Below are 12008 nucleotides of genomic sequence, written 5' to 3' on the forward strand. Positions count from 1 at the left end.
GAAATAAGGAAATATGGTGGACAGTTAAGGAGAAGCTTCTAAAGGAACTTAAAGTCTGTCATCGATTTAACCTTAAAGCTCATCCATGAGTTTTTTTTTCTACAAAAATCAACCCTTCCTGCCTTAAAATATCCTGTAACTCTACAGCATTCACTTTCCTAGAATGTTTAGATCTATGAAGTTCAGACACTTCATTGCAGCTTGAGCACACCGGTTCACCATCTAGTCCCCTAATAAGCTGTAAAACTACTCTACGTTACACAGTCGTAATAATAATTTTAGGAACTGAGCTATACATGTACAAATTGGAAATCCGAATAGGAATAATGATACAAAAAACTCCACCTTGCAACTACACATGATTGGTTCTTTAGGTTTGTTACGTATCAAACCCCCAATTTTTGAGACTTTCATTGATATGCTACAGTTTTAAGGTGGAAATTCATGATTATGTCACTCACAATTAATTTTCTAGATGAATAAAACACATAAAAACACCATAAAGAAATATTAACAAGGCAAAAAAACGATATATCGTAGCGGACAGAGTCTTTAAATCTGAGACATGTATGCTAAGCTAAAGCTAATCTCTTGTTTCCATGTAATTTTAGCTTCTTATCAGTTAACCTGCATAATACAAGGGGGACTACATCCCCTAATGTTCAATGCAAAAGAAAAGCGTTTCACTGCAGATGGATGGAAAAGCTATAGTTATATGGAACCAGTATTACAGCCACTAAGATGTGGACCCAGTTTGGGGAAATATTTTGTCCCAGTTTGACTTGATTTCATGGTTAAAAATCAATTATTGCAGGTTAATGTGTGGAAAAAGTGAATTTATTGGCAATCTGTCCATTATTTTTTAATATTTCCTGTGTAAAATTTAAAGTTTTGATTTGGTAGCGATGCTATAAAAGATATAATCAGGAATCCTCTATTAATAATAATAATAAAAAAAATCAAGTTTTAGGGTGTAATATATTTTTCTTTAATGAATGCCAGAAATTTTCTTTCTAAATTCTTGGTGCACAATGTTTAGGGTTTCTCCAAAAACCTCTGCCAAAGTTTAAATTTTCAGCTTACTTGAGGCAAATTTTGTAAAAACGGTAGTTTCACAAACACACTGAAGATCAAAGAGGTTCTTCATTGGAATGAATGGAGTTCTGACTGATGGATGTGAGGAAACACTGGCAGCTGCAGACAGCAGATGTGGAAAATATAAGACTGGCAGACGTCCGTTAGGATTCTACTTTGACTGATGCCCAAATGTCGCCTCTGTTCTTATTCTTGAGCATAAATCTGTGCAGCCTTAGAAGATAAGAAACAGGATTCTTCTGTGCGTTGGCATAGATTTAGTTTGAACATAATGGGAGGACACATCAAACAGGGAACTGGGTGTTTTATTTGCATCAAACACTTAATTTCCTGCATTATGTTAAGTTTTTTTTTTTTGCATCAATCTGTGTCTTTTCTGCACTAATGGGGGAAATGTATGATTTATTCTCCTGTAGATCAACTCCTTTCATATCATCTCCTTTAGGTCCCGTCCTCGTCTGTACATTTAGTTTGTGGAAATCACCTTTATGAATCTGTGTACACCGTTGTTTCAAAGCTGAATCATTAGAAATAATTGATAAACCTCTAGACTTCAAAAGCTCAGATGTATTTCATCAGGATTTTAAGCCAATGTTCAAAACTCTTAATACCGATTTCCTTTTATCTGCCCCGAAATCCACACCCAGGCTTCTGTTTCCATCCACCGACGAGATCTATGAGACTTTCTTTACCTGTGAACTCTTTCTTGCAGCGATCTCGAACACTTTCCTCCAGATTCTCCAGCTGGTGTTTCACCTTCTCGTATTCTCGTTCCGCCTGCTGACTCTTCCTCCTGTTAGCAAATCGTAAAAAACAGTAAATATTCCGATGTACAAGCACGTGCGTCTGTGCGTTCATGTAAAACGTCTTTGAGTCCAACCTGTAGCAGTAGACGGAGATGGCGATGAAGAGCAGCATCGGTACGATAACCGCCGGGATGATGATGGCCAGAGGAATGTCGTCTTTTCTGGCGTAGTAAACCGAACCGACCATCCACTCGCCGTGACCGAACTTCACCTGGAGGGACAAAAATCATCCTGAATGTTTGAGTTCATGAAGGTCTCCTCTGCCAGTTTATTTACCTGTAACTTCACTCAAATGTGTTGAGAAGCACTTCATAAACAAAATGTACCATTTAAACACATATCCAGAGTCAAAATCCACATTTAAGCTAAAAAATACCTCCTTTAAATCTCTTACTAAAGGCAGTATTTGTTTCTCCAAAACAGAGGTTAGATTAGTGCTGCCTATCCGCTAGCACATGTATCACTTTGGTCATCTCAGGATGTTTTAAATGTAAAATATATATAATTTAATAACTTCTGAGTGTTTTTACCACGAGCTCCAGCAGGTCGTTGGTCGTGTCTCTTCTCTGACGTTTGAATCTGGACTTCGGCTGCGACGACGGAGCCTCCAGGATCAACTTATCGTCCTGCATTAATGATTACAATACAGCAGAGGAAGGTTAACGTTAAACAAAAAAAAACGTTTCTAACCTTCATGGCTTCAACTCAAAATCTAATATCACAGGTGGAAAACGCCCTGAAGCTGTTTACTGTCAAATAAATATTATCATTCTTACTTTTTAGATGGAAAAATATTTATTTTACAGTCAAAATATTTCATATTATCAGTGCGGCTGCAAGTATAAGCACACTTCAAACAAAAAAAATGCAGATTTACAATTAAAAAAGGGAAATTTCATGATAGATATTTAACAAAACAAATTCAAAAAAGGAAAAATGAACAAAATAATATAAACCACGTCACATTTTAGTTTGATTATTCTGTCAAATCAGCTGAAGTCTGACCCTAACAGGATAAATGCACTGGCGACAATTGGTCCAAATTCTGAAAAACTTTAATTTTTTTCATGCAAATTATTTGCAAAATTTGAATTTTACTCAAAAAATAGAAGAAAAACAAGTCAAAAGTGCTATCAGAGGTGTTTTCTACCACGAAATCAACTGATTTACAGAAATATCTGTCAATTGTGAAGAGGTCAAAACTTAAAGGAAGAAAAACAGAATTTGATTTTCAATTAAAAATCTTCAAAAAAAGACCTTTTTTATGCAGTTATCCAGAAACAGCGGATGCAACATAACAAAACAGAAATAACAAGAAAAACATTCAGAGAGCGCAGTACTCCAACGCTGCTCAGTCGTTGTATGATTTTTGACCCATAAGTCATGATACGTCTGTGTAAAATGTGTATTTTGGATGGTTTTCTTTACAATTAGCCTTTATAAACCCCTGCAGCTTCACTTCTTCCTCTTACAGGTGAGTTAATTATTTTACCTGCAGGATGTTAACGTGACAGGAAGCATCTCCAACAAACGCCTGAGCCTCTGGGGCCGTCATCGCTTTGGAGAAACCTCGACCCTGCAAAAAAAACAGGATGAATTCGGCAGATAGAAGAAGAAATAAAGGGCAACGTTAGGGGTAAATTTGGGCGTCTGTCCTCACAGTGACGATGATGATGCTGGTCTCTGTGATGACGTTCTTGGCCAGCTTGTTGAAGGTCGGGTCTGGATGGTAGTCGAAGCTCTTCAGCTCCTCCATCATGTTGTCAAGCTGCAGGACGGTTCTTAAAGACTGGCTGTCAAGGCAGCAGTTCACCGGCGGAGAGTAAAACTGGAGGTGAGTGTCGTTTTTACTCAGAGCCGTCTGGACGAACTGAAAAAGACAAGAGGAAAATAAGGGAATTTCATGTGAGAAAGGCTGAAGAAGAAGATAAACCAGCTGTGGTACAACATTTTTTAGGTTGATTATAAGTTTCAACGCTTAATGTCAAAGTATTGGTTGCTATACCTGATTAAAAGTTCCTTATATTCAGTCAAGATCTTATTATGCCAGTATTTGGTGTCTTCAAATACAAAAAAAAAAACGCTCAAAAGACAGTTTTTTAAAATTGATATTAACATTTATATCACTTAAATCCAGTTTATTTTCAATATCTGGTCAACAAACTGAAGAATTTAGCAGCGAAAACACCAAATATTGGATTCAGTAGCTGGTGGAGACCAAAAACGGAGCTAAAAGATCCAACAAAAAAGAGTTTTTTTTAAATTGATTTAAATACCACATTTTGTATTTATATTGTGTAAATTGTGTCTATTTTCAATATCTGGTCAACACACTGACGGTTTTTATTTAGTTAAATATCACGATTGACATTTGTATCACTTTAATTCTATGCATTTTCAATATCTGATCAACACACTGAAGAATTTAGCAGCTAAAGAACCAAATATCTGACTTGGTAACTGGTGGAGACCAAAAATGGAGCTTAAACATCCATCAAAGACGCTGCGTTTCATTGATTTAAATGTCACTTTGCATATTTATATTGCTTTAATTCTACTTCTTTTCAACACACTGAAGAATTTAGCAGTGAAAGCACAAAATATTTTACTGCTGGAGACCAAAAACGGAGTTTAAAAAGCCATCAAATGCAATTTCTAGTGAACAACAGCGTCTGCTAGATGTATAAATGAGCAACCTTTTGCTAACAAGTTCATAAATATCAATTCAGAAGGCGACTATTTGTTAATATTGAGATCATAGCTTGTTTCTGCTGCCCCCAAGTGGCACAAAAACATGTTATTAAATTGGTAATATTGAAAGAATTGTATGTAAATAAGAGGTTAAGGCCGAAATCGTCTTGAGAGTTCGAAAAGCCGAAGTCAAAACTCTCCCGCTAAGCTGAAATGAAGCACGTACACAAAAACTTACATAAATAACTATGAATGGGTAGCGAAACCTAGTATTAAATGGACCTTTGGTTTAAATTATTAAAGACGGTTCCATAAAAACAAACAATTAATGTTAAAGTGCAGAGAGGGCCAACAGTTTCAACAGAAGGGACCCACACGCACCAACATCAATCATATGTTTTACTGCACCTTAAATTGTTATTGTATGTACAATTTGGTTTACTCAAGTAGTGATTTTATGTGTGGCTAAAGGTTAAAAAGAGAATCTTTAGTCAAAATTTTGATTTATGCAGTAGCTAGCAACTACTACATACCTGTTTAATGAATGTAGGAAGTAAAAGAACAATATTTACCTCTGAAATGTGGCAATAAACACTCAAGTACACAAGCACAACTATCTTTGCTGTCCACAAGTTGACAAAACATAAACAAATGGGATATAATCTGTGCAAAAATGCACGATTTTGCATAAATTTCGACAAACGCGAACCTAAACACTGGATGAAGCAGGTTCAGAATTCTTGTTTCATATTTCTGCTGGAGATCTCATTTCATCCCTCGGTAAACCAGAAAACACTGTCAACAACAAGAAAAAATCCACTTTTTCTATGTTTTCTGGGGGAAAAAAATGCTATAAATCAGGCTATGAATGATATATGAAGCAACCCCTCCGTGGAAACCTCCAGGATATAGATGGGAATAAAACTGGAAAGTCTGATTGATGGAAGAACTGCTGAAGTGGAGATTTTGTGGCTCAGAGTCGGAAAGAAAAAAACTCATTTTGAGAAAACAGCCTTCAAAATATACAATAAGTGATATAAACTGTATACAGATACCGCTGTGAAGCCTCAAAATTTAGAATAAAACAAATTTAAAGTTGATTTTGATTGAGTTTAAGTCATTTTGGACAAATTTTGCCTTATTTTGGATACAGTTTGAGTGATTTTAGATTCATTTTTAAGTATTTTGGACAACATTTAGTTTTGAGTTATTATAGATGAAGTAATAGTAATTTTAGGCAAGTTTAGAGTATTTTAGAGTACATTTGCTTAATTCTGGACATGTTTGGATTAATCCTAGACAAGCTTTGAATTATTTTGGACAAGTTTTTGTCATTTTGAGACACTTTTGACACACGACGAATTTTTGACGAATAATTTTGAACAAATGTTGGACATTATTTGGACAGGTTTTTTTAAATTTTAGATCAATTTTGAATGATTTAGGACAACTTGAGGTTATTTTGCACTACATTTGCTAAATTTTGGACATGCCTTAATCCACTTAAGACAAGCTTTAAATGATTTTGGACAAGTTTTAGTCAGTTGAGATCAATTCTGTGTCATTCTTGACAAGATTTGTGCTGTTTTGGACACATTATGATGAATTTTCGACATATAATTTTAAATCATTTTGGACAAACTGCTTTACTGTGGATGTTTTCTTTTTGTTAGTCGGGGGGACGATGTTAATAAGCAAGATAATCCAAATTCTCAAAACAACTGAGTCTAGTCCTGAAGTAAAAGCATATATTTGCCTCAGGAAACACCTTAACGTACATTTTGGACAATTCCACTAATGTGAAAAACAGTTATCCAAGTAAAATAACTGAAAATCTTAAAATAATTGAGTCTTGTCTGGAAGTGAAACTACACACCTGCCTCTGAAGTGCTGCTACATATGAGCACAAACAAGCTGTAAACATTCTGCTGCAAACAAGTTGACAAAACTTTACTTATTAAAGGTTGAAATGCATTTTTTTTCTTTTTTTACATATAAACCTACAAACAGCCTGCTTGCAGGATTTCACTCCAGATTTTCAGAGCAGGTGTAACTTTTACTTCACATTTCCTCGTCTCTCAGTCTTTTTCTGCCTCCCACTGAGTCTCTCCTCTTTCTTCCAGGTTCAGACGGCGGTGTTTGATGAAGCCGATGAAGCGACTTCACCTCGTCTCCCCTGCAGCGAGTCTTTTCCTCAGAGACTCTGTTACTCAGAGCTACTCGGCAGTGAAACAGAGGCGCCACTCTGCTTCAGGCTTTTTGTGGCAGTTGCGGCTGCAGACTCGTGTACAGTACACCGAGCTGACAATGTGCATTCATTACAAATATTCTATGTAGTTAGACTGATCTGTACAAGTCTTACATTCTATAAACACGGTGATGAAGACACCAAAAAAGCACAAAGCAAATATTTTCGGTCTGAAATTTAAGAAAATTTGAAGATAAACAAAAAAACCTGAATACCAGACCACTTTTAACAGTTATTTGTTCATATTGGGCCACAGAAAAGTCCACAGTTTAATAAATGTCAACCCATTTAAGGGTGAACTTTTTATGTACAGATTTAAAAAGCGTGTTTGTTTTATTTGAATAAAAAAAAACACATAATATGGTCACATTATCAGTATTATTTAAAGACCATGCTTTGTTATGTAAAACTCAACACTAAGGTGTCAAATTCAATCTTAAACATTTTAATCTTTATCTTTTCTGCATAGTGATGGCTGTTTTTCTCTTGACGATTCTTAAAAGGAGGGCAAGTTTGTCGCTTCTTCCTGTTTGGTTTATTTGAGACATTTTGGAATGTACAAACCGATAAACAGAGCATTTAAAGTATTCGTTTTGTGTAGTTTTGACGATTTCTACCACCTAATAAACCCACTTCAGCAAAATCCAGCTGCGTGTTGTTAAAATATGAGGTGTGATCATAAAGTTCAAACACTGCACCTATCAAAAGCAAAAACCTGATTTAAACACAGCGTTCTTGTGCACCGCTCCCAGTGCTCCTGCCACATTTAGAATCATTTGCGATTTCACCGTGGGCATTAAACTTGTACAGAGAGAAAACGTCAAACTGATTCAAACCTCCTGCTGAGAATCATCACTAATGACAAAAACTTAGTTTACAGCTACAAACTGGAGACCAAACAGCAGAATTAACAGCGGAAGAACCACATGTGGCACAAACGTAGTACCTAATCACAACGTGGATTTTTTTTTGGCCACAACCACCCGATCGCTGCTTCCCCTCCATGCCAGATTCAGCATTTTCCAGTTCCCCGAAATGAAATTCAAGTGAAAAGGCTGTAATATTCACATGCAAGATCCAGCGTGTGTCATGGATGCTGGCTGCCGCACTTACAGTACAGAACAAAATTTTCAAATAATAAAGGTTCAAAAAGTTGGGGTGCAAAAAGGCAAAGAGAAGAAAACCTGAGCTCAGAAGTAAAGGTTAGAAAATAAACCTGCAGCAGTGAAAACAAAGAACCCAAACTTTGTGAAGCTGGAAAATAAAGAGTGAGTGGAACAGAGAGGAAATGTAGCAGCACTTTAAACCCCATCAATCTGCTGCCACAGTGTTCTGGAGCTGCTGTTTGGACACAAACACTCAGAATGTCGTGTCTCCATCACTGCAGAGGACATTACACCGACTTAGATTCATCTCCTGGAGACTCGACCTCAAACCGGCAACGATTTCACCGACTGTGGCTTCAGTCTGATTAATTCATTAGATGTTAAGTGGCGAATTTGCTATGAATTCTGGGTAATTTAACCTATTATTCAACAAATGCCCCCACTTTAAACCACTCGGCTCTTTTCCCTCGAGCAAAAAAATTTCGCTTTCAGGAACAATTTAACAATTATAAAGATATTTTAACGGAAATTGCAAAGGGTGGAAAAACACAAAATAAACTGTAATGACAGGAGCAACAGATTTGAGTAATATCAGTATTTTTCTTCATGTGAAGGGATCTTTGCTACATAAATATTTGTGCTTTTGCTTCCTTTTTCAACTGATATATTTATTTTCCCTCTTACTCTTGTATATTGCATGTCCTTGGATTGCAGGAATTGGACTGTCTGTGGTACCTACTGTTTAAAGAAATGGAAAAAATCCACAGTGTTCATAGCTTTGATTTGCAAAGGATTCATTTGTTTCAGTAGAAGTGCTGCAAAAAGCAAAAGCAGCGACAAAATGGCACAGTAAATCCAAAATAATGGCACTTCCTTTAGGACGCGGTTCCAAGAGACTTTTTTGTACGTTTGGACACAATAGATATGTGGAGCAAATTTAGTAAGTGTAGAGGAAACCTAATCTAGGGGCAGTAACTTTAAAGTATTGTAGGGGGTGCTGTAGAGGCATGAAAACCCATAAAAACCTGATCTTTCTTTACCAAGCATGAGATGTGTGAGGCTTTCATGAGTTCGTGAGCACCATTAGCCATCCAAACCTGTGATTCATTTGAAATACTACAACTACTGCTACTATTAGACCATAACTTATAGTCAAGGTCTTCGTAAAACCTGCTACAAGTCTTCACCCTACATTTTAATGACTGACTTGCGGGGTGTCCCTGTTAAAAGTTTAATGCTGGCCAGCATGAGTAAATAAAACTTGGTTCTTACCTCTACAGGTGTGGTGTTCTGTGAAAACTCGTCAGCAGAGGGCAGCACCTTCATCGTGGCGGTCTGGATCAGGTCAAACCCGTTTCCCACCACCACAATCCACCGACCACCGCTACACAAACAAGCACGAAAAGGCGGAAATTATTACATTTGCTCACAAATTGTTTATATAAATCATTAATTTTTTTGGTATCGGATCCTTTCAGGATATTATAAATAAGAGATTTGATTTTCAGCAAATATTGATAAGTGACACTACATTTACTCTCTAATGCTACATTTACCCTCTAACGCTACATTTACCCTCTAACGCTACATTTACCCTCTAACGCTACATTTACCTTCTAACGCTACATTTACCCTCCAATATTACATTTACCCTCTAATGCTACATTTACCCTCTAACGCTACATTTACCCTCTAACGCTACATTTACCCTCTAACGCTACATTTACCCTCTAACGCTACATTCATCCTCTAACGCTACATTTACCCTCTAACGCTACATTTACCCTCTAACGCTACATTTACCTTCTAACGCTACATTTACCTTCTAACGCTACATTTACCCTCTAACGCTACATTTACCCTCTAACGCTACATTTACCCTCTAACGCTACATTTACCTTCTAACGCTACATTTACCCTCTAACGCTACATTTACCCTCTAACGCTACATTTACCCTCTAACGCTACATTTACCCTCTAACGCTACATTTATCCTCTAACGCTACATTTACCTTCTAACGCTACATTTACCCTCTAACGCTACATTTACCTTCTAACGCTACATTTACCCTCTAATGCTACATTTACCTTCTAACGCTACATTTACCCTCTAACGCTACATTTACCCTCTAACGCTACATTTACCTTCTAACGCTACATTTATCCTCTAACGCTACATTTACCCTCTAACGCTACATTTACCCTCTAACGCTACATTTACCTTCTAACGCTACATTTACCTTCTAACGCTACATTTACCTTCTAACGCTACATTTACCTTCTAACGCTACATTTATCCTCTAACGCTACATTTACCCTCTAACACTACATTTATCTTCTAACACTACATTTACCCTCTAACGCTACATTTACCCTCTAACGCTACATTTACCTTCTAACGCTACATTTATCCTCTAACACTACATTTATCCTCTACTACTACATTTACCCTCTAACGCTACATTTACCTTCTAGCGCTACATTTACCTTCTAGCGCTACATTTACCCTCTAACGCTACATTTACCTTCTAACACTACATTTATCCTCTAACACTACATTTATCTTCTAACACTACATTTACCCTCTAGCGCTACATTTACCCTCTAACACTACATTTAGACAGTGTCCTACTGGAACTTTACAACAAGGTTCATGAACACCTACAGAACATTAATGAACAGCTCTGATGGAAAAATGCAGTTTATTCCTGATGCATTGAAGAGCTATTTAGTTGTCAAGCATAAATAACTAATGTACTTTAAGTGTGTACTATGTAGGGAAAATGTATTGGACTGGGACATCCCTAGTGCAAACTCTCATTGTGCTTCTCCTTTCAATTTTGGATTTATGCATGTAATTGAGGTTTCATTTAACTTTGTGCATAAACACTCTAAAAGGACGGTTAACTTTAAAGCTAGCGTGTGGCCCATTTGCATATAAATGGACTAAAACTGAGACACTTACTAAATGAATCATTCACTACAGCGTTCAAAACATCCTTGAATTCATTCTGAATATCTCTCTGCAAACTATTCCAACAAACTTTTTTTATCTCTATCGACTGGTATGCTCACCATACGAAGCTGGCTTTGGGGTAGTAATCTGTGATCTTGGGGTTTTCAGAGTACTGGTACGCTGCTGGGATGTCCTTGGTGGTGTTTTTCCCGTATTTCACCGTCACCATTAGCTGATCTGAGGGAACCTTCTGCCCTCGATACCTGCCGGTCTTACAGGTGATCTCTTCGCCGAACGACAGGCTGTAGAAGAGATAAGAAAACCGTGAATGCATACTTTTAATGTCCAACTGTTTCTGAAGACGATAAAGTAAACTGTCTGAGCATGTATCGCTTACACTTCGCAGGAAACTCCCCCCACTGAGACGGTGACGTCATCTTTAGTGGCCGTGTCCAGGTTTTCTCCCCCAATGGTGATCACGGTTCCTCCAGCTGCTGGACCCTTGGCTGGCTGGACGGTGGTCGGTTTGGGGTCCTGGAGAGAAAACGTGATGAATTAGTACTTCAGATGCTGCTTGTTTTGAGTCACCTTGAAGCTAAACCATCATTGTGAAAAATAAAATGATAAAGAGGAGGAAAAATGCTCCAACGGCACCCATTTACTTATTGGACATCTTGCCTTTGTCCTCCAAGAAATTATTTAACCCTGTGCTTCTTGGTTGACTTTTATCTTGAATTTAGAAAAAAATTGGTTGGTTGATGGTTCTTTTTTTGCAGTTTCTAGCTCAGATAATTGCCTTTCAAATCTCCCACTAGATTTCGGGGTGTAGAGGGTTAAATATTACAATATATTTGGAGTAAATTGGCTAAATTGATGGCGGTAAATAGGACACTGCATTTATCACGCCTTTACTGATACACCTGAGACTCACTGAGGCCAAGTGAGGCTTATTTAGGGCCTCATATTGCAGCCGGTCAGATTTATGGTCCCACACCAACACCTGATGACTGACTGAGCAGAATCAAACAGTTAGGAGGCATAATTTAATCTGCCTAGAAGGCTGTTGTTCGACTCAAAAGGTCAAACAGCGCTGTGGGAGGCCGCCC

The 12008-nt window shown here is 37.4% G+C and overlaps 1 protein-coding gene and 1 long non-coding RNA gene across 8 annotated transcripts in view; both read right to left on the minus strand.

The window, feature by feature from the left end:
• The window catches only part of LOC110968973 (plexin-B2-like), a 276716-nt gene that overhangs the window by 38897 nt on the left and 225811 nt on the right, over positions 1-12008 (minus strand). For all 4 annotated transcript variants that reach the window (XM_051949135.1, XM_051949126.1, XM_051949127.1 and 1 more), the window contains 8 exons: positions 11300-11436; positions 11022-11204; positions 9219-9330; positions 3562-3771; positions 3394-3477; positions 2432-2527; positions 1976-2112; positions 1788-1888 (listed from right to left, as the gene is read on the minus strand). In XM_051949135.1, the coding sequence (XP_051805095.1) occupies positions 1788-1888; positions 1976-2112; positions 2432-2527; positions 3394-3477; positions 3562-3771; positions 9219-9330; positions 11022-11204; positions 11300-11436 (1060 nt within the window). The remainder of the gene's footprint in view (positions 1-1787; positions 1889-1975; positions 2113-2431; positions 2528-3393; positions 3478-3561; positions 3772-9218; positions 9331-11021; positions 11205-11299; positions 11437-12008) is intronic.
• On the minus strand, positions 9380-10351 carry LOC127534312 (uncharacterized). Of its 4 annotated transcripts, none has more exons than XR_007942373.1 (4): positions 10320-10345; positions 10130-10224; positions 9617-10091; positions 9380-9559 (listed from the first exon to the last, which is right to left on the minus strand). It is a non-coding gene; the product is annotated as an uncharacterized LOC127534312 (long non-coding RNA). The 4 variants fall into 4 exon arrangements; XR_007942370.1 differs by having other exon boundaries at positions 9381-9559; positions 10130-10205; positions 10320-10351; XR_007942371.1 differs by having other exon boundaries at positions 9381-9559; positions 10149-10205; positions 10320-10339.

The sequence above is a fragment of the Acanthochromis polyacanthus genome, chromosome 1, assembly GCF_021347895.1.
Source record: "Acanthochromis polyacanthus isolate Apoly-LR-REF ecotype Palm Island chromosome 1, KAUST_Apoly_ChrSc, whole genome shotgun sequence".
NCBI lineage: Eukaryota > Metazoa > Chordata > Actinopteri > Pomacentridae > Acanthochromis > Acanthochromis polyacanthus.